Source organism: Dama dama, chromosome 7 (assembly GCF_033118175.1).
Source record: "Dama dama isolate Ldn47 chromosome 7, ASM3311817v1, whole genome shotgun sequence".
NCBI classification, from domain to species: Eukaryota; Metazoa; Chordata; class Mammalia; order Artiodactyla; family Cervidae; genus Dama; species Dama dama.
Window position 1 is genome coordinate 43,531,443 of NC_083687.1, and position 22,349 is coordinate 43,553,791.

General features: G+C 46.0%; 1 protein-coding gene across 4 annotated transcripts in view; it reads right to left on the minus strand.

Moving 5' to 3' along the window:
- Positions 1 to 14,765, minus strand: part of JARID2 (jumonji and AT-rich interaction domain containing 2) — a 228,932-nt gene extending 214,167 nt beyond the window's left edge. Inside the window, exons 1-2 of one of the 4 annotated variants that reach the window (XM_061147586.1) lie at positions 14,649 to 14,762; positions 13,675 to 13,878 (exon numbers count right to left, since the gene is read on the minus strand). In XM_061147586.1, the coding sequence (XP_061003569.1) occupies positions 13,675 to 13,719 (45 nt within the window). In that variant the 5' untranslated portion in view covers positions 13,720 to 13,878; positions 14,649 to 14,762. Of the gene's footprint in view, positions 1 to 8,875; positions 9,152 to 11,372; positions 11,472 to 13,674; positions 14,341 to 14,648 lie in introns of those variants that run through there. The other 3 variants (XM_061147589.1, XM_061147590.1, XM_061147588.1) reach the window with 3 other exon arrangements.
- Positions 14,766 to 22,349: the final 7,584 nt, after the last annotated feature.

Genomic DNA, 22,349 nt, shown 5'->3' on the forward strand with positions numbered 1-22,349 from the left:
CGTGTGCTTCTCTGGGCTTTGCAAGTCCATATTTGTATTAGGAGTTTCTGCAGGACTAAATGATGGTGGTTATACTGAGCTGGGGCGGGGGGAAACCATCCAGGAGAAAGAAACAAGTAAGTATCCCCCACCTTCTTCCACCAGGAGACATGGCCTGTGGCTAAGATCCGCCCAGAGTCTGGGACAAGCAGGCAAGTCTAAAGTGTTCTTCACTTAGAGGAGGTTTCCTTTCACTCCGTCCGCCACCTTTCAGATTCCAGCAAAGTTTAAACCACAATGGTTTGGAATCCTAACAGCAGTTTTGAGGATTATGATACAGAATGAGACTCTTCAAACATAGTTAAAGACACAGAACAGAATCATGTAGTCACTCACATCTACCAACTGCTACCCCAAGAAAAGTTCATTTATTAGATCCAGATTCTCCCTGGCACCATGTACTGTGGGGAAAGGTGATATTGAACTGCATTGGCATTTAAACAGAAATCTGATCTCGGCTATTCAAGGATGTGCTCACCACTGGAGATTACTTCAAAATTCTTTTTTAAACTTTAAACTTCTTTAAAGAACTTTAAAATTCCTCCACATTAAAAATTCTGTCAGGGTGTCAATACCGCTATTACTTAACAAACCTCGCCTTTACCTAAGCTTTTAGGTCAAGTTTACAGAGCTAAAACAAAAAGCCACTCAGTCCAAACACTGCTGGGTTGCAGACTAGTGCTCACTGCCCATTATTTTAATCCGGCTGTCACTCTGGGCATTTAGAAAGTGAATACACTCGGGTCAAAGAAAAAACTGTTCGCTCCTGGGATGACTGCTCATTATGGCCTTGAATCCTTTTCGGAACGAGGTGCAGTGTACAGAAGTAACTATATAAAAAACACACCCCTCTCAAAAAATTGTCACCAACTCAAGTCCTAGTGAAAAGGCTGCAGAGTGAATGGAATCGAATGTCAGAGACAAAAGCCATGTAAGAATCAGGAATGAGGTCTTTACTGAGCAACACCAGGTGTCTTATCATTTTTACACATTAATATGCCACATTTAAAAATAAATAAAAATTTTAAAAAAAAGAAACCAGGTTGACTGCCCATTTGGCACCTATCAGACCCCTTCGCCACTTAGGGTGATCAGGCTGGAAAGGAGTCAGGTGGTATGAGTCGAGGACCAGCATGGGGAGCCGAGGACCAGCATGGGGAGTCGGTTGCTACAGCAGGTAGGAGTCACGTGCTACACTTAACTGGGACTCCAGGCCACGGCTCATCCCCATCATGCTGCCTCTTACCCCCTCCAACACCAAGACACTATAACAAGCTGAAAATAAACACACAGTGCATTCATGCTCTGTGCAGAAGGACGGAAGAAGGGGCAACTGAGGTGAAAACGATAAACATCTAAGTTCTAACTAATCTATAAAGGAACATCTTTACTGAAGAATGAAAAAGAAGGCAAAGAAGTCCACCCAAAAGTACTCTTAAATGCTACTTCTTAGCAGTTTGGGGATACCACCTCATTCTCACATGGCGGGGAGGGAGATCGATAAAAAGCCAGCATCAGAACAATCAACAAGTGCGTCTGCCATAAAAATCATCACACTGTATTTTATCATAAATTGAAAGGAAAAGCACCTATATTATTTTCATTTCTATCTTCTTTCTCAGACAACCCGGACAAGCTGAAATCAGCAAGGATGACCCAGAAACATGGTGTTCCCTCTTAAACCTTGAGGCTAGAGAAGTACAGCCACAAAGACCTGTGGGACCTAAAATAAGAATAATCTGATCTAGATAGCTACAGTTTATAACACTTCACATCCGACTGTTAACATCTGACTGTGCCTCCCCCAAAATGACCTTGAGAGGCCAATAAATGAAGGTGTGAGTCTCCCCATTTTACACAGGAAGAAACTGAGACTGAGGATGAGTGACTAATCCAAACCCACCAGTTCTCTTCCCAGAGTTTGGCATCCCTGCTGTCAGCTGAACTGTAAATTCTCTAAGGACAAGGACAATGTCATATTTTCTAACCCCTAGCGGAGTCAGAGGCTTCCCTGGTGGCTCAATGGTAAAGAATCCATCTGCAATGCAGGAGGCGCAAGAGACTCAGGTTCGATCCCTGGGGTGGGAAGATCCCCTGGAGAAGGCAATGGCTAGCCGCTCCAGTCTTCTTGCCTGGAGAACCCCATGGACAGAGGAGCCTGGGGGGCTACAGTCCATGGGTTCACAAAGACTGAGCGACTACAGGCTGAGAGCATGGTAAGCAGCCAGAATATACCGGCTGTATTTAACTAAATATTCTTTCAAGCCAGAGCCCAATGGGACCTTTGTAACCATACAAAGCCCACCTCCCAAACAAGGCTGAAATCACTTGTAAAAATAATGGGATTCCAGGTCATTTTAAAGTTACATCACGCTCTCACAAAAGAACCATTTCATAAATGAGAAATATGTAATTGTACAATCCTACAGACCCTTCTCCCTTCACAGCCACAGTCATCCTAACTAATAACATGTTGTGTTCTCGGAGCAATTTTGTTTTACAAAGTGCTTCCCCATATCTCATCTCATTTAGTTCTAATGCCCTGAGAGAGGACAAGGAAAGAAAACAGAAACTTAAATAAAACCCAACTGACATCTTTACTACTTGTTACAAGTACCTGTATTGGTTTTTAAAAGCAGACAACAAACAAACAAACCCACTGGCACTACCTGGGGGGGCTGTAAATTAGAGCAGCCTTTCTCTCAGAAAACAGCCCTTAAGAGGGACCTGAACATACACACTGGTAACACAAAGTGGCCATTTCACTTTGAGGAAGTTGGAATCAAGGTGCAAAAAGATACAGGAAAAGCACACTGCACACATCACTGTGGACAACAGCCCCCAAACTGTGTGAAAAAGCCCTCAAGAACAGATGGGACAAGAAAACTGTGGTACAGACCGACCAGGTGCCCAGCAGCTATTGAAAGGCAGGGCAGGGGACTTTCCTGGTGGTGCCGTGGATAAGAATCCACGTGCCAACACAGGGGACACGGGTCCCACCCCTGGGTCCACGAAGACCCCACATGCCTCAAGGCAACTAAGTCCATGGGCCACAACTACTAGCCAGCGTGTGGCAACTACTGAAGCCCATGCACCCTAGAGCCCACTCTCTGCAACAAGAGTAGCAGCCCCTGCTCAACCCCAACAAGAGAAAGCCCAAGCACAGTTAACAATGATCCAGCGCAACCAAAAACAAACAATTTTAAAACAATAACGATGCAGAATCCTCTTTTGGTAACTGAAATGAGATATAAATGCAAAGAGCCCAGAAGAGACTTATCATTTAAGAGTAAGAGCCCACATATGTAAAACAACATTTGTGAAGTGCAGGAACACCCCGTAGGTGACTGCAATAGATTTTAGCTTTGTGTTGTTTGCAATGAATGACTTCTAGGACAATATAATCATTTTCAAACAGGGGCAAACATTAAAGGCCCAAGTACGTATGGGGATTACATGTAGATTTTATTTTCCCATGAAAATGAATCAATGACTGCAGTTATCATGGATAACTGAGGATACACCTGGCAGGAGAACGTATCTCTGAAAAATGGGTCCAAAGGCAGAATCCCCAGATGGCCTTCCGCTGTAGCAGGGGCTGGGTTTCATGCCCTGGCGGTGTCACTGCTAAAATGTGCAACCTTTGTTCCTAGACACCTGTTTTTTTCTCAGCTGTGAAATTCTGATTACTGAAAGCTCACCTTTTTCCACTCGATCCTTACCAATTCCCTCCCACTACTGGATAGGATTTTAAATACTCAGCAAATATTTCCTAAACGGTGTGATGACAGAAAATTCAGCCTCTACTCATGTGGGATTAACAGGGTGAGATACATACAAACACTCATTCCAGAGAGGTAGTTGTGAGGAGGCAGGCTTACAGAAAGGGGGCTTGGCTCTGCCTGATGGGAGGAAGACAGTGGCAGGCTGTCCAATCAGGTCACAGAGAGGTCAAGGTAGGCAATTGGGCCCAAAGCAAGCTGAGGAACCAGGATGTGCAAAGATCAGGAGGCTGGGTCAGCTGCAGTGGAAAGGGTAGCTCCAAGCGCAAGGCAGAGCAGGGGCTTTGTATGGCGCTGAGGACAAACTTAGCTGAGACCTGATGCACTGAAGGAGCACGAGTCAATGCGCAAGTTCAAGGACTACTGACCACCCCTGTGGAAAGCGTCAGTGCCGCTCTAAGCTGAGTTCTCACTCTGTCACTCTAGTTCACCACCCAAGCAGGTTCAGAAATCAGGTGCTGGACAATACAGAAGAGATTCAACCAGCAGAGGGGGCGGGAGGAGATCACACCGCCGTCCACTTGTATCGTGTTAGTCTTGCGTGCCCAGCAACACGGTGCTACTTCAGGTGTGTGGCCAAGTGACTCTGCTACACATCTTTTACATTGTTTACTCAGATTCCTTTTCATTACAGGTTTATTACAAGATACTGAACATAATCACCTTCTAGTCTTTAAAGCTTTGTTCCATATCCCAAAACAGACTTTAGAGTATCTGTTGCTCTTCATTTGGCTTGTTAAGAGGCAGAGAATTCATCTGATTTATTCATTTCTGAGTCAGCCTGGAAGGCTGCTGACGGGCCTCCTATCTCTAGGTTGGTGATTTCCAACTGTGTAATCATACCTTCTTGAGCATTTGTGCACTGTATGCAGTTTACAAAGTGCTTTCACATCAAAAATCTCACTGACCCTCCCAGCCACAGATCTGTGAGGTGCATGGAACAAGTTTTCCGGGTGAGGAAGCAGCTCAGCGAGGTTCTGTGGCTTGCCCCGGGTCACACAGCTAGCGCAACACAGGGCTCAACCCTGGGCTCAGCTCCTATTCCCAGTCTTGTCTGCTAGGGCCACAGAGGTGCCCTACACATTCAGAACAAGCCCCTCACAATCTGAGGCGCTGAGCTCCCCAAGCCCACATACAAGCCATGAGGCATGGACACAAAGCAGAGAAGACGCCGAGTCCGAAGAAGGTCGACGGCCAACTGCTGCTGAACAGAGGAAGCATTCACGCGGCGCCCCTCCTGCAAACCAGGCGGGGAGTGAACGCAAGAAACACATGCACAGCCCTAATCCCTTCTCATTTCCTCCTGGCACCTGTTTCTGCCCCCACAGGCGCCGAACACTTCTAACAGCTGGTAGAAATGAGAACCGAGAGATAGCACACACAACCACTGTAGATCAAGCTCTAACCCAAATTCTGGTTGGGGGAAAAATGGAGAAAGAACACCCAGATTCAAGAAGAGAGCCACAAAAACAGGGTGCCAGAAAGTCTCCCAACATGCCCCCTGGGGGACTCAGTCACATCAACCAGAGGGTCTCTTGGTGGAAAAGCCCCACCCCACACCCTACCCAAAAATACTGCTGGTTGTACCAGAGAAAATACGTGACAAGAGCCATGGAGGGAATACAAAGGGGCAAAATGTGTGGCCATGAATATGATGACCTTCTAGGACTCCTGGTAACTAAACACTGCTGCCCGTATTTCAGCGCTCACTGCCTACCTCTTCATGGGTGGTGGATCTTGACAGACTTACAAAATTAGAACTTAAAATCCAATTTAGGCCTTCTAGGCCGCACCAGCTCTCAGAATCAGCTCCCAAGACTGTCAGTAGGGTTCCCCTTTCTAAGGCCTTCATACATCCTATGAATATGTGAGTAATTACATGTAATGTTCTCATTACTCAGGCAGCCTCATTAACACATCTGGGCAGTCTCTGTTGACTGCCCAGCCCAGACCCTGGTGAGGATTTGAGGGCAAATGATTTCCCCCAGCACCCCGTGGTCCCCTAAGCAGCAAAAGTCAGGGGCAACAATAAAGTTGCCAGAAAAAGCATCGAAGCCTATTTGTCACAGCCCCTGCAAAACCAAATGAATTCAGAAGCCTGGAGAGCAAACACAGCCGGGGTCAGCTGTCAGGTGCACGGGACAGGATGGGGTGGGGGCACTTATAAAACACGGAGCAAGCACCAGCCGGGCCCCAGGGCAACTGGGACCTCATGGCTTTTTCCAATCAGGACTAAGGAGACAGGCAGCTAGGGAGAAGAGGGTAGCTCCACCAACTGGTGTTTAAAAAAACAACAAACACTCACTTGCAACAGATCCACTCCTACTATAGAGGCTGACAAACTGCCTCAACTTCCCCCCAACTTTCTCAAGTAAAAAAAAACCTCTCCAAAGGCTGCCAAGAGCCTCTATTATGGCCTTTTCTCCACTTCCTGGGGCTACTCTGATCATTCCCTTTACCTCCAGTTGATCTGGACTAAAATATGGGGAGGAGATCCAGCCTTTCACTCTCTGGCCAGGGTCTGCTGGCCTCAGTTTTCCCTTCTGTAAAATGGACTCAACAGTCTCTTCCTCTCCTGTGAGCTCACTAGAGAAACAATAACTGTGGGAGGTTATTTCAGAACTGACTGGGTCTTCTCCTCACGATGCTAGTGTGTTTCCTACAGTCCAAGCTCTTCTGGTACAATTCTTCAAATGGCAGAAAAGTCCTAAGAGGCGTGGGCGAGCCCCCTCACAAGAGTAGTCAAGTTTGTGGCCAAACAGATCAGGGGAAGTAGAAAGCAAGCCCCACAGAAGCACAGAGCCCAGGGCTGGAGCCCAGCTGCCCACTCAGGTGGGCCCAAGACCTGGCCCTTGGGAACGGGATCCACCTCTGCAAAATGTGGGCCCCTCCCCACCCTACACATCCTGACAAAGAGAACAAGAGAACGAAGACAGACAAAAGCCACCTGCAAGAGGTGGAGGACAGGACAGGCCAGGAGCAGGCAGATCAATCAACCGGGAGCAGGTTCAGCTCTACTTTTGACAATTTTATTCCGAATCAAAAATGAATGAAAAACCCTTATTGCAAAGTGTGAGACTGTCAGAAGGCCACAGGGTTGTCAGAAGTCAAGAAAAATTATACTCTAAAAGGATAAGGAAAAAATGCACTCAAATTGTCTTTTTAAAAACAGGAGACTAGTCATCTGAGTTCCCACCTCCTGGAATGAAAGTGGTCTGAGATGAAGGAGCAAGTATGGAGAAGGCTTTATGGGCACGCAAGGGACCCAAAACACCAAGTCTGGGGCCTGGAAAAGGAACCAAGGTTTGCAGAGCAAGGGCGGGCAGTCAGAGGAGCAAAGAGATCAGATCCATGGGAGACGGAGAGAAGCAAGAGAAACGGACTCAGACAGCAACAACTGAAGTTCAGCGGGTCTCCCTTCCATTAACAGGTAGGCTTAAGGATCTGAAACGGAACAGACCTTTACCATATCTCCTAAGTAAGACAAAATAACTAAAGTTGCTGGATTACAAGATATAACCTTCTGAACTCCACATAAATGAAGTGTAAAATCACTCATCTTTCTACCCCCACCATCCTGAGAATGACACAAACTCTGAAAGTATTACAAATTACCTCAGCAGAGCCATTCTAACGGACCCACATTTTATCTTCGCTACCTGGCATGAACTAGATAAGGAAGTCTAGTTTAATATTTGGGGATTAAGGCTAAATATAATGGAAGCACTCTTACAGCTGGACCATAAGTTGGTTAGCTAACGTAAAGTTTGTTAAGCAGTAAGTCTTTAATATATATGTATGTAGGTTGAGCATATACATATATACGTACAAGTGAATGTAATGAACACATAAATATGCTTTTAGTTACAGATTTTTTTAAATTATTTATTTGGCTATGCAAGGTCTCAGCTGCATCACAGAGGCTTCCACTGTGGTGTCCCAGCTTAGCTGCCTCGAGGCATGTCGGATCTTAGTTCCCAGAACAGGGATCGAACCAGTGTCCTCTGCATTAGAAGACGGATTCTTAACCGCTGGACCACCAGGGAAGTTTTTGTTACAGATTATTTTAAGAATTCGTGGTACTCCATGTCAAGCTATTTTGTTTGATGGGAAGGGAGTTCAGCCATAAATGAAGCTTGGTTCTTAAAAGGGAACCACTTGCAAAGCAGAATGGGTGCGAAATCTTACAGATTTCCCCCAAGTCTTTTAAATAGCAGGCCCACATCTAATTTAACAATCTCGTTTTTACAGTAATTCACTTTTATCAAGGGTTCCCATTCAGCTTCAAGTTTTCATAGAAACCAACTCTCTTGTCACACTCGTTCAAAGGTTTATATAATATTTAACTGAAATTGCAGTAAGTCTAACTGGAATAACCAGATTTGGGAACAAACAACTGGCACTTGGCAAGCCTTCTATGTGGGTAAGAGCCAAAGGGGACACAGGCACACACTCCCCAGGCCTGCCCACTGGCAGGGAGCTTCATGCAGGGATGTCACAGCCAGGATGTTCTTCAGCCAGAAGAACTGGGTAGGCTGGGTAGGTGGAAGGTGGTTAGTACAAGAGCTGTTGCTACGATCCTGGGAAAGATTTAGACACAGACCAGTAGAAGGAAAATCAGAACCATACAAGCAGAATTCCAAAAATGAAACTTCTTAGACTGAAAAACGTATGGCTGAGTATTAAAAAGTCAGGTCCTCAGACCAGCATGACCAAGGGCAAACCTTAAAAATAAACCTAAATACCCTAAAATAAACCTAAAGACCTTAAAAATAAACCTAAAGAATCTCTTCAGCATGCATTTACAATTAAAAAAAAAAAACTTGCAGCGAACTAGAAAAGTGTGCATCAACCAAAAAACTCAAAGTTCATCTTCACACACACACAAAAAAACCCCATAAGGCAAAAAAAAAAAACCCCAACAATGCCTACCTACAGCTAACAGAATCCTTCCATCCATACCGCCCTGGCAACATGAGTTGTACTCTATAAAAATACTGCCAGTGTGACACCTCTCAACTTTTACAATTCACTCTGGAGTCCGAGCTGCCTACCTGAGCATTTCATGTCATTCTTCCAGATCCAGATTACTAACTCATTATGGTTCGCTTTACCAAAGTAGCCTATGTTTTGAGTGACATGTTTCATCCTTATTTTTCCATTAGCCCTGTAATTTTTACTGTTCGATTTTGTAGGACTTGATGTTTTTCACCAACGCAGACACCATGCTACGTGAGATACAGCTCTGGTTACACAGATCTGGACTGTTCAGTAGGACAGCTTCATATGTTCAGTCACACGAAGCAATGACTTGTCCAAATTGAGCTGTCCTGTAAGGATCAAAAAAACATACTAGGTTTCAAAGACACAAGATGAAAAAAAAGGTAGACTAGTATAGATTTCTATTTGTATTGATTATATGTTAAAATAAATGATCATGTGTTCAGTATACTAGGTTAAATAAAACTCTCATTAAACTAAAAAAAAAAAGTTCAGCTTAGCCTTTATTGAGTATTTCAATGTTAGGCTTAACATGACTTTCCCATATGTCTGAAAAGAAGAAAAGGGTTCTATTTAAAATCTGAAAGACACTGGTTACATACTCCAAAAAATTTTTTTCTTTCTGAAGGAGGAAATTTTAAATAACCTTTGGAGCAGGATATATGTTAAGATTAACACTGGAGTTCTTTCCAAGGCATCTGGAAGTGAGTCAACAGCCCTCAGCCAAGCAACAAGAACTGGTCTGACCTCTTAGGACAGGAAACAGCCATGAAACCATCTAAGCACCAAGTAATTCTAGTTGGCCCTTTGGGCGAACGGCTGTGCGGGACACACAAGTCAGATACTTGTCTACAGTAAAGTAATAACCCAGGTAATCATAAATTGGATTATTTTTAAAAGATGATTTTTTTTTTTAAATTTCAGCAACACACTTCGGACTCTTGACAGTATTCCTTCCATAATCTCTCCAGGCAGTGATTGTTGCTAAACTGTTTCTGCCCAGAGACTTATGTGAAAAAGAGAATGGGTTTTCTCCACTACTAGAAAGAGGCGGAAAGCAAGCCACCTCAACAGCTCAAAAAAGAAAAAAAATACAGCAATTAAATAAGGTATGCACGTTCCCCCGCCACAGAACCATAAAATAAATCAGTTAGGTGTAAAATGGGGGGGGGGGGGGGGGGAACCAACTTATAAATCCTACCACATTTTGGTGTAGTTCTACTTTTTCTCTTCACAATTTCATGCAATTAGAGTAAACTTTGCTTTTGAATCTTGTAACACAAACTTTTCCCACAGTTTTCAATCACACTGCACTTTTAAATCAGAAAATTAAATACCTAAAATTCACATTCTAGTGTTACAAATTCTTCTTGAGCTGTCCTAGAAATCAAACTGGTAATCTGTTTTCCTGCTAACTGCATGAATCATATCTTTATGTGGCAGAGATTTCTATTTCAAACTCACACCTTCTATAAAGCATCAAATATCAAATAGTTTTGAAGTCTAGGTATCTTATCTGTTATACTCGACAGCAATAACCAACCAGTGGAGTGACAGGAATGGCATAAAATACCCATAGAGCAAAACATGTAACTTTTTATTGTCCAAGTGGATTGGGGCTTTGCAAGGCAAATGTTTTCAGTATTTAAGGTACTGTAGTGGGAATCGTGCCCAGCAATTAAGACAGGATTACACTGCAATTTATGAGTTTTTTCAAAGACATCATTTAATATGAAATATAACAATCATTTTTCCCAAAGCTTGCCATCTACAATCCCACCCCCAAACTCTGTTTTGCTAAAGCAATAAATGGCAACGCGGCAGGCATCTAAGGCTTTGGAGACCAATTGTAGGGAATGCGCTGCCTTCCACCAGCTCAATGGTTTCATCTTACATAGAAACAAAACAGTTTTACATCTTCCACGCACATCATCTCACGCACGCGATCTCTGATAAACTGAAAAGGCAAAAGCATGTATTACTTTTTCTATTTTACATAAGAGTAAATAAACCTAGATTCCCCGCCTCTCGGGCTCTCGTTCTGAAGAACTGAGCCCAGGACACCTCAGACTTGCAGTCCAGGGCTCTTCAAAGGACACCTACCAATGACTGGTCGTCTTCCGTCTGCCCCAACCCATGAACTACTCCATAGGCCTAGAGCTGGCATAGCGAATAAGTGCCACTCTGGTGTTTCAAGGCTTCCAGAAAAACCAACAGCTGATGCCGTGCAGCATAGCCCCGCCACATCCTGCCGTGACATCCCCAACACGACTTAAAGTTGACAAGGTGGCCAAACCCATCACGCGGTTCTCCTGCAAACCCAAGCTGCCCCACTTAAGTTTCCCTGCTTTGCAAAAGCATTGACGAGAAAGCACGACCACCACCGCAATAATGACACAGCCGTCAGCAGACCTGGAAACAGAGGAAGCGAAAACGTTTTCGCAGACAGGAGGCGTCTTCGGCCTGCTGCCCACCCCCGAAACGGAACAAGAGCAGGGTCGGGGGTGCTCGCCAGGGGACCCCAGGCTCCCAGCGGCTCCCTGCGCTCACCTGGAGGGCAGCGCGGCGCTGCGCCGCAGAAGGCCGAGGCCAATCGCATCCTCCTCCTCCTCCCGCGCGGCAGCCCCCGCCTTCGCACCACCGCTCCCCTCCGCCCCCGCAGCCCCGCCGCACTGGAACCTCCCGCCGGACTTTTGACGTCACGGAGGAGGAGAAGGTTCCACCGGGGCCCGTCCCTTTGTGACGTCACAATGACAACAGAACCCGGCCTGAGCGTCCGGGAACCCGGAGCCGCGGGGGGCGGAGGGAGGGGGCGGAGGCCGGCGCGAGGCGGGGAAGGAACCGGGGGGCGGGGAGGGGGCGCGCTGACGTCTAGCCGGCTTAACCTGTTGCTCCCGGGCCCGCACTGGAGCCGGCGGGCCAGGCCGCGGAGAGCCGGCCGCGCCGCCGCCGCCATGCTCGGCCGTGCGCGCGCTGGGGGGCGCCCGCCGCAGCCGCGCGCTGCCCGCCCCCTCCCCGCCACGCCCCCGCCCCGCTCGCCGCGCCGCGCCGCGCCGCCCCCTCCCCAGGCCGACCGGCCGCACCGCCCCCGCGCCCCACCCACCCATCCGTTCTCCAGCCCGCCCCCCCGCCCCGAGCCCGCAGCCCGTAGCCCGCCCCCTACAGGCCGCCCGCGGCCTCCCAGACCCGGCCCAGCCCGCCGCGACCCCCGCGCGCCCCCCCTGCCGCCGCACCGGCTCGAGCACGTCAGGAACACAGGCTCCGCTCCCCGAGCGTTAACTCGTGCTCTGCCTCCTGCGGCCGCCGCCAGCCGCGGGCAGGCAGCCGGACGCCCGGAATCGACACAATCCGCTGACCACCGGGAACAAAAAATCCCACCCCACGCCGCTCCCCAACTTAGCGAGGGCTGGGATGGGGGCGGGGGTGGCTCTGGTCCAAGTTCTACCCCCTTTTTGCTTTGTGGCTGCACCCGGATCGGACGTGCCCCGGGAAGGCGTCCACGCTCGCAGGCAAGCTTGTCTCCCTGCAGTTTCTACAGCCCGAGTTTAAACTAGTCCTTTGCATTCTCCTCAGCCCTCTGCAATGCGGATGTATTTTAATTCTTATATTCTTTAGGGACCAGCGTTTTAAGTTGGGCTTGATTATTTAACCTTGCATTTCTTTCATAGTTGAAGTTTATGTGTCTAGGTTAGGATCAGCCCTCAAAGAAGAGGTATTCAGCTTTTCCATTAAATCTATTTTTTTACAAAACCAGTGCCCCGAAGGTCATCTCCCATTACACACATCATAGTGCTCAAAAAGGGAAAATATTAACACCAATTTGTCCACCCGAGTTAAATCAAACTTTCTTATAACATTGCTTTATTCCTAATGTGTGTTCATTCGGCCTTTTTTTTTTAATGGGTTCTTTGATTTAAAGCATGCAGCTAATCACCGATCACTTGAGTGCATATTTGGTTAATCCTCGGTCCCCCCTCTCCTCTCCCTCCCCCCAAACTTAAAAAAAAAAAAGCCACCACACACAAAACAAAAACACTCCCCATGCCAATCAAAACGTAGCTGTACTATGCACAAAACAAATTTAACTATTCCAAACCATTTAAATCTCGGAATAATCACCAAATTTCACAAGCCCAGTTAACTGGGAGAAATTAATTGTAGTCACTTACATTTACATTCACATACCTACTTAAAAACGTTAACTATATTCTATGTCTTTTTCCCCTAAAACTGGAAACCATGAATTTTTAAACAAAACCAGTCCCATTATTAAAGTCAATCCCAACAAATGCATTCCCTGTAACATGATTCCCAACTGGTTTATGTCGCGAACCAAATAAGCCAAAACGACCACATACATTAAATTTGATGTGCCAGTGCAAGGAACAAGATCGCCATAATCGGACCCTCGATTACAACTTAAAGGGCTTCCAACACACACGCGTTACACGATTTCCCAAATAACATTAATAATAATAACACAGACTCATTTGCATGCAAAGTGCAATATGGGGACAAATCCGCCCGAGAATGCAGTTTAGTTATATTACCGCAGCCCCCACCTCCCCGACTAGGCTCCACCAAAATCCCCTGCCTTTCATCTAAAACTAGATTATGGTTGTGTCATTCGAGGTCAATTTATTCACTGGAGGTATCGCTACACCAATCTGTTTTTTCATCCAAACTAGGTAGACACGACTTTGCCTGAAAAGCCTTCTTTCAGAAAAGAAAGAAACAGCCTTATCGGACGCTGTATTTCAAACCCTTCAGCTGCAGAATTATCTATAAACTTGACATTCACAGCCATTGCTTAAAACTACAAGTCAAAGGATGTGTTGTTAGGAGCACTTACGTATTTCTTCTGGATGATATTCCTCTTGGGTCTTTCCTTGCTCATTCTGAGATCCAAATGCTGATTGCAAAAGGGGACAATTGCTTCATGAATTTAAAGCCGTCAGAAATTTGCAAAAAAATATCTTGGTGGTTTTTATTGTTGTTGGTGGTGGCTGATCTTGTAATCCGACTTTTCTTCCTCTTTCCCCAAAGCCTGATTCGCCTTGAAATAAATCCGAAATTGGGAAGGGAAAAAAAAAAAAAAAAAGCCAAAGACGAAGCAAACAAAAAAAAAAAATTCACTTTAGTAAAACACTCATAATGGAAAATTTCCCCCGAAACACACACAAAAAAAACCGACGCCCTTCACTCCCCCCCCTTTTTCCTCCAAAAACTACATCAGCGAAACGTGAAGGTCCTTAGTGTCTGAGCTGTAGTTACATCTTGGAAAAGAAAAGGGAAAGATAAATAAAAAATGTTGGAAGTCACGTTTGTGCTGCAGCAGCAGTGAGAGCAGAAGAGTCAACTCCAGCGGCGGCGGCGGCGGCGGCGGCGGCAGCACCACAGCGAGGGCTCGCCGAGTCTCTTTTTTCCAAGCCCCCTAACCAATGAGAGAGAGGCTATCCAGCCCAACTTTAAATGGACTCTGCTTTTATACAAGTTAGGGCTCCTCGGATAATTCCCCACCGGACGTCAGCCGAAAACTCCCACAGCTGGGCCACCAGGCGCCCGCCTACTCCAGTGCCGACCGCCCCTGGCCCAGCCCAGAGGACCCCCATGGCCCCGTCGACGAGACACCCGAGAGGCCTCGACGAACCCTTCCCGGGCTACCCTGCAGGCATCGCTCCCACGCCGAGCCTAAGACTGGAATTGAGAGAGGCTCCCTAGCTCAATGCACGGCACGCTCGGTCGCTCCACTTCACCCCCTTTCCCCAGCTTGCCGCTCACCCCTCGGCCGCCACAACGCTAGCCCCCGCCACGCCGCGTGTCTACCTGCAGCCGGGCTGCTGGGTGCCAGTGCCCCAGGACGCCTGGCCCCGGGGAGAGCCGCCTATTCCCGGGGCACCTTAGAATGGTCCCCTTGATCTTCTGGAAGTTGTAGTCCCCCGACTACAAAATGGCTATGGCCATGGGCGCTGGGAACTACAATTCCCAGCCTGCCCCGCAAGCCTGTCACTCAACTCCCCTCCCCACCTCCCCGCCCCCGCCCCCGCCCCCCTCGCTGGCCCTGCCAACAAACGCTTGGACGTGTCCCGCGTGTGACACTGAGCGAGGCTGGCTCGGGATTGGCCCGCAGAGCGTGTGGTCCGCGAGCGAGGAACTCCCCACGCCGGCCCGCCCCCGCCCCCCGGCCGCGGCCGCCCTGCCCCGGCGACGGCCGGCCCCCTCCCCTCGCGCCCCGCCCCCACCCGCGGCGCGAACCGCCTGTGGAATCGAGGAATCGCGCGCGCGCGCGCGCCGGCCCGCGCCGAGCGGCGGGGGGAGGGACGCGCCGCGTCCCGGGGGAAGGCCTCGGAGCCTGGCGGCGCGGGGGGCGGTGTCGGCTAGGGGTTGGAGCCCGTCCTGAGGAAAACTGGGCCACGCACCAAGAGGAATCCTCGGTGCGAACTAGTTGATCGGCGGCGCCTGCTGCCTCGGCGGCACAGCCGGTGTCACCTCAGGACACCGCCTCGCGTCTCCACACGGAGCGTGCTGCGGTCGGGCTCGGGGGGAGCCCGAGGTCACCTCGCGGAAAGGCCACCTCCCGGCGCGGCACGCGGCCTGGCGGGCGAGGACGGCGTCGGGGGTGGGGGGACCCCAAAAGGGAAACCCCGGCCGCCGCTTCCTACCAAAAAAAAAACAACAACAAAAAATCATCACCGTCTTTTAAGAGATCGCGCTGGATCTTGGCTGGTCCCGGCGTCTCTTGCGTCTGGAGTGCCTGTTAGCGAGGCTACAACGTTGAGGGGAAACGAGTGGAATATGGAGTCCGAGCCACACAGACCCGCACACCGCGAGGAAGCGTCTGGAACGCCGAGTGCCGGGAATACCACCCGCGGTAGCCACGCGAGAACCCGCGTTCTACCTGCCTTTTCCCCCCTGTTGTGCTCATTTAATCGTTGATCTAAAGGAAGGAGTCAACCCCGGTGTCTCTCTTCGGCCTTCGCCTTATTAGCTACTTCAAGTCTCTCTTAGCCAGTCTGCATTGTTAATTTCCTTATTCGCACCGTAAATGTAGAGTAGTGATGTTTTAAGGAATCTCCTCTCGGGCAGTTCTTTTAAGAAACGGGAAGTGGAATTAAGTACGCCTTCATATTCATTCCTATATATTCAATTCTCCTTCCAATCCCCTAGATTTTCTTTATGTAGGAAGTATCATAATCGTTAGGTTTTATCTACAGCAGCGTTTGAAGAGTCAGTGTTTGAAGTGTTTGAGGAGTGTCTAGAAAGGTCTCAAACTGGAGGTGAGAGACCTGTCATACCACCCTGGGCCCTTTCCTAAAAGGTACGGGATGGCCTCCCTGAGCTGGTTAATTTCCTCATCAACAAATTAGTGATCATCACATCCTATGGAGTGGATTATGTAATAATGTTAGCCCAGCTAAGAAACAGACACGTTATTAAAAGATTTCTCTAAATCAAAGTTTTGGTTTTGCTGCGCAGCATGGTATGCTGGATCTTAGTTCCCTGATCAGGGATGGAACCCGTGGCCCTGAAGTGGAATCCAGAGTCCTAACGGTTGGGTCACAAGGGAATTCTCAATAAAGTGCTATTTTAAAATGCTTTTTAATTATGACTTTACCTTTTTTTTTAAAGATCTGCTTTCTAAATTGAAATAATGTGTCATATGTTGATTTCAGTCATAAAAATAAATGACCTTCTGTGCCTTCATATGGCACATATCCTGAAGGACCCAATAGAACAGATTTCATTTTTCCATACTGGCCACCCAAGTGACTTTATACAAGTGACTTTTTACAATGAGGTGATTTCAAGAGACTTTCTGATTATTATGACCTGTATACTGGCAGTCTCCACTTCTCCACACTCAGGGTTTTAGCCAGCTCTCAGGAGGTTTAATGTCAGATCTGCCCTTCCCCAGGCAAAATTCTTAAGAACAAAGGTGGGTTTCTTCTAGGTTCTCTCAGCTAGCCTCTGAGGCTAAGCTTCTCTGTCCCCAGGCAGAGAACTCCCCTGCTGAGCTACCAACTCCAGGTCACCACATAAAAACCATTCTAGTTGAGGCTGGAGGGCAGGCGAAAGGAAGGAATTTGCTCATTTCCAAAAGATTTGAATAACATTCATGTTGTTTTCCCTGAAAAGGAAAATAGACTGGTCTTTTTAGGGGTTGAAAGCCTTTCCTGTTGTGGAAGTAACTATCTTCTGATGAACTTCCTTTTACCTTTCCTGTCTTTTTACTCCTCTTTTTCATTTTCTATCAGTGAATATCACTCTTTCTCCTGATGATTTTAACCCTTCCAGCACTTTTCTTGACCTATTCAAGTCGTGGTGTGAGGAATGCGAGGGTAGGGGAAGACCTCACTAGGTACAGTGTTGCTACAGGACCTATATGCCAGCACTGATCTCGTCTGAAGACAGCACTCAAAAGTCCTTTGTTAAGAAGCACACAGCTCAGTAGAAAAGGCAGACTCATGGCTGATTACGATACCTCTGAAAAGTACTGTTTTTGCACTATGAAAAGGTGGCAAAGGGAATGCATTACTGAGGTGACCGGGAATGAAGGAGTTTTGAAGGATAAGTAGGAGTTCAGCAGTTTGAAGTATGCTGAGCAACTTTACTGCATTAAAAAAATAAAATCCTTGAGACCTAAAAAAAAAAAACAACCACACTCATGGATGGGATTCTGTTTTGTTTAGAAGTAACCAAAGATAAAACTCAGAGGTGAACAGGAGCCAGAACCGGAAAGGTTCTGCATGCCACTTTGGACTTTGCCTGTAAGCTAAAAAGAAGCTCAGAAGGATTTTCACTAGAGGTATAAAGCGGCTTTGCATATTTGAAAAGTGATTCTGATTGTGAGAGATGAAGTTAAGGATTGAAAGAAAGAGAGGTAGAATCCAGTTGCAATGTACTTGCATAAATAAGATGAGAAATGGTTATGATCTGAATCGAGCAGCAGAGGAAAGAGCAGAGAACAGGTTGAGAAATATTTAGAATGTCAAAAGTCAACAGGACTTGGGAACTGGTTAGCTGGAGGGAATGGTGAGAGTCTTAAAATCATACCTTTAATCTTACCTTTTATGCTCTTAATTAGGTCAATTATCCATCATAGGAAGACTAGGAACATGATGGATGTGAAAGAGGAAGAGGTAACAAACAGGAATAAAAGCAGGCCCTTACTATTCGGGGTACACATCTGAATCACAGACTGAATCAAGCAGTCTAGTCCTTCACTTGATTTCCTATAAGAAATGACAAAGAATTAAAAAGTTAATAAATACCAAGGACAGAAGAATAATGCACAGTCTTACATTATATGTATATTGAAACTTCCCTTTTAATGCAAGGAATGACACAAGTTATCCTAGGTGTTTTCAAACATGAATCAACTCCAAGTTTCTCCTAAGAAACAACTCAGGGTTCATCTTCTGCAGAAATCCTGCCTTAACAGCCCATCTTCCCCTACTGCCCTTTGTATAAGATACTTACATGCTTACATTCTCCAATTTTGTCTTATGTTCCCATCTCCTCTCCAAATAAAGAAATAAGCTTTCTAAAATCAGAGACCATGTTGTCTTACTTCTCATATTCTCTCTGAAGCTCCAGAAACTTCTCAGAATTTGAAAGGGTCCAGTAATGCTTACTGATGAATATTTCACCCAAACTCTAATGCCTGACTATTTAGAATATTGCCAGCCGCTTAGTCTGTTGACTTATCATCTCCAATTCTGTTTTGGAGCACCACTGTTTTTCCTCTTACAGTATCCAAATTCAACATAGTGCTGTATACTCCTTAAGGCCCCAGCTCCAGTCTTAACTCCAGTTGAGCCTGGCTACTGGGCTTCCTCACTCCTGAATTCTCATTGCCCCTGTTACTTCAGCCACATTTTTTAAAAATAAAAATTACAGGGACTTTGCTGGTGGTCCAGTGGGTAAGACTCTGAACTCTCAATACAGGGGGCCTGGGTTCAATCCCTGGCCAGGGAACTAGATCCCACATGCATGCCACAACTACAAAGTCCACAGGATGCACAGAAGATCCTGAGTGCCACAACTAAGACCCAGCACGGCCAAAATAAATTATTTTTAAAATAATAATAATTATATGTATTTAAGGTTTGAGACGATGTTTGGATATGCATACTCATTTTGACATGGCTATTACAGTCAGGCTAATTAACATATCCCTCATCTCGAATGGTTACCTTCAGCCCCATTTTTGAGCTTTTAAACTTTGCTCCATGTTGTCTTGTTTTCTGATTATATCATTTGTATGTCTCACCTCATTAGATTGAAAATTTCATAGGGCCATGTTTTGTCTCATACTGAGACAGCCGTTGGGCAATAAGGTTCATCACTGGGTGGGATTCAGATATTCCTAACGTTAATCCTGAGTGACCTTAAGTCATTCATTTGTCTCCTGTGGGCCTTCACTTCATCATACATAAAATGAAAGGGTTAAATTCAATTATCACCAAAGAAATCTTGTGGATCAAACAGGCTCTAATCCTACCTTGACCTTTGGACTATGCTTCCTTGTTCCCCTCTCAGTGCTGGCCCCCCCAAGTAGACTTAAATACATAATTGTTAGGTAAGGATTACTAGGGCAAATATCTTTATATGCTTATACATAATTAGTTGCCTAATACAACCTTATATTTCTCTGTGATATCTGATGATACCTTTTACCCAGGCCTCCTGCCTCCATATCCCGTGTTCAGGCCACCTCCCTCATTTTAAAAAATGTGATTCAAGACACATTATTCCATGAAATGTTACCAGGTACTGAAAGAAAAGGATTCTTTGAGGAAATAGATTTGGAATTTCTAACTTACCCAAAAGTATTTTATTGTAGAGTTTAAAATCCCTAAGAGGCATATAGTCTTCCAAACTACCTTGGCCACAGAAGCCTTTTTTTTAAGGAGCTGGTATCTATGAAACAGTCTCAGAGACATGCTTCACCCAATATGATAAATTTATGCTTCAGAAATGATTGCTGACAATAATTCTTATCTAAGTGACTGAATACTTTATGTGAAGTTTCTAATTTTATATAGGTCTATCTTGGTATGTAGGGAGAAGAGAGTTAGGAGGAGGGATATACAAAATAATCTTTGACTGACATCAGGTTTATAAATAACTATAAGCCAGTGTACTTAGAAGGTGGGGGCTTCTATTGAGAGAAGGTAGTACAGCTATTTCAAGCTGAGATTTGCGAGAGTATTTTAAAACACACTGGGAGGTAAACTGAGAAGTAAACAGCCTTCTTAAGAGTGAGTGATGTCAAGGAGACAGTAGTTCTTTTTGTTATTCACTGCTTCCTGTCCCTGAATTTACAGTCTTATTTGTTAAGCTTCAGTTAAATGCCAGAGCACAAACCAGACACAATAAAATGATATTTTATCCTGGTTGATAATAGACCTTGTTTAGACAAATCACTGAAAGTCCTTGGTTCTTTGGATTTTCTAAAAAATTCTGGACTATCATTACTATTCTGCTTAGATTATGTCTTGTGTTATTGAAAGAGAGCTGGCCCTGATTCAGAAACTCTCTGGTAAGGCAGCCAAGACGGGAAACCTGCAGTTCCTAAAAATAGAAGTTACTGTTTATAATAATACTGCACTCTGTGTTTGGGGGGAAGAAATCATATTGGTGATCAAGGAAACCACAGATTTCATGATGAGGAAACTGAGGCAGAGAGAATTACAAGTAGGCTGGGAAAGAGGGAAGGAATCACATTAACCAAGAAACCTTCTGTTGCAATTAAATGAAGCCCAAATGAAAATGCTAAGGGAATAAAGGGGGCGGAGGGGTTTGCTTCATCTGACTGGGGAGTCCAGAGTCCTAGTTTCGGGATTACTAATGATGTCCTCGTCTCCCCCACCTCCTTCCTGCTCCTTCTCTCTCTATTCATCTCAGCAGTTCTTTCTTCTGTCAGCAGCCAGTGAAGATGGCTCCAAAGAAAACTTGTTTCTCACCATGGACATGGGGGTGGAGCACGAAGTATTATCAGGAGGGGTGGGAGAAAAACATTCTGGGTGGCAGAAAAGCGGTAGCAATCACAGCCTACCAAAGGAATCATCAGTTCTTCGCTTTGTCAGGGCTGCAGAAGGGAGGGAGGGAGGAGAAAAAAGTATCAGTTCCCCATCAGAAACCTAGAGGTGTGTTTGATTCAAGACCAGCCCAGCTCAGCCCCTGGGCTACATCCTCTCCTTCACCCCAACTTCCACAGTTTGAGGTTTTCACGGACACATAGCCGAAATGCTGGTTAATATCCATATCAGACGCTCTGCCCAGGGCTCCATGTGCTGCTAAACAAAAACAGATCCTATCTCCTGCAAAATTGTAACATCTGCAGAGATTATGTTCTTTTCTGAAATCTTAATGTTTCCAAAATCCCAGATTCATCTGTATTTTTACAGAAACCCAGGACCATTTTTCTTTCTGATCTAACACACATACACAGATAGAGTAAAACAGAAGAGAATCGGACATCAGCAGTTATACTGTGACTAGAAATTAGTAGGTTATTAATTTCCAGGTGTCTATCTTTCAGTTGTCAAGCATTCATGAAAAAAAAAAATTATTTGTTGAACAAACGATATAAAATTGAATAAAACGAACCCTGTCCTCAAAACACACATACTAAGCACCAAGAGTCTTCCCTTGTGAAAGGAATGTCAGGGAAGACATTTGAAGAAAGTAGGGGGCCTCTGGGCTCTACTCAACTGAGAGCTGGCCATGAGCTGCTCAGGTCCTGAGCTCCCCAGCAGACTACAAAAGAGACCCCATTCCTTAACTCCATTCCATCCTCAGCCTCAAGAATCCAGTAGGTCGGCCTCCTCTCCCTTTATTCCCCCCTTTCCTTTCCGCTTTCACTTGTTCATTGATTGATTCATTCATTCGTTCATTCATTCATCCAAAGAGTGAGTACCCAGTGCCTGCTTAGAATGCTCCTCTGACTCTGCACTGTCCCCTCTCTGATTCCTTGCAGTCCTCCTGAGGGAGCCAAGTAAAGCCCAACAGTCCTCGGACGTGAAAGCACCTGGGGTGAGAAAAAGGGAGGAGGCAGTGAACCCAGGTGAAGTCCAGGAAAACCGGGACAAGGCCAAGGGCCCCTCGTTGTCAGAATCTGGCCTTTATTACTACAAAATGCCAATGCCTTTTTGTGCCCATGTATACATGTGCGTGAGATAAGGGAGGTGAGGGACTTTCAAACAGTGTGCAGTATCTTGGAGGGTTGTAGGCATTTATAATTGTAGAGAAAGAGGAAAAACTACAGCATCGAGGTGATTATTTAATATAGTAGAGCTGACAAGTGAGATTATACTAGGAATCTGAAGGCTTGGGGCTCAGTCTCAGTTCTTTTGTGACCTTGGACAAGTCACTTCACTAGGCCTTACTTTCTTGTGAAGAAGGAGACTGTGGCTTAAATGCCCTCCCAAATCTACTATTCTATGATTCTATACAAATCAATACTAATCTGGGTAATTTATAATCAGACTGATTTTACACACGGTTAATGTTGAAAATTTT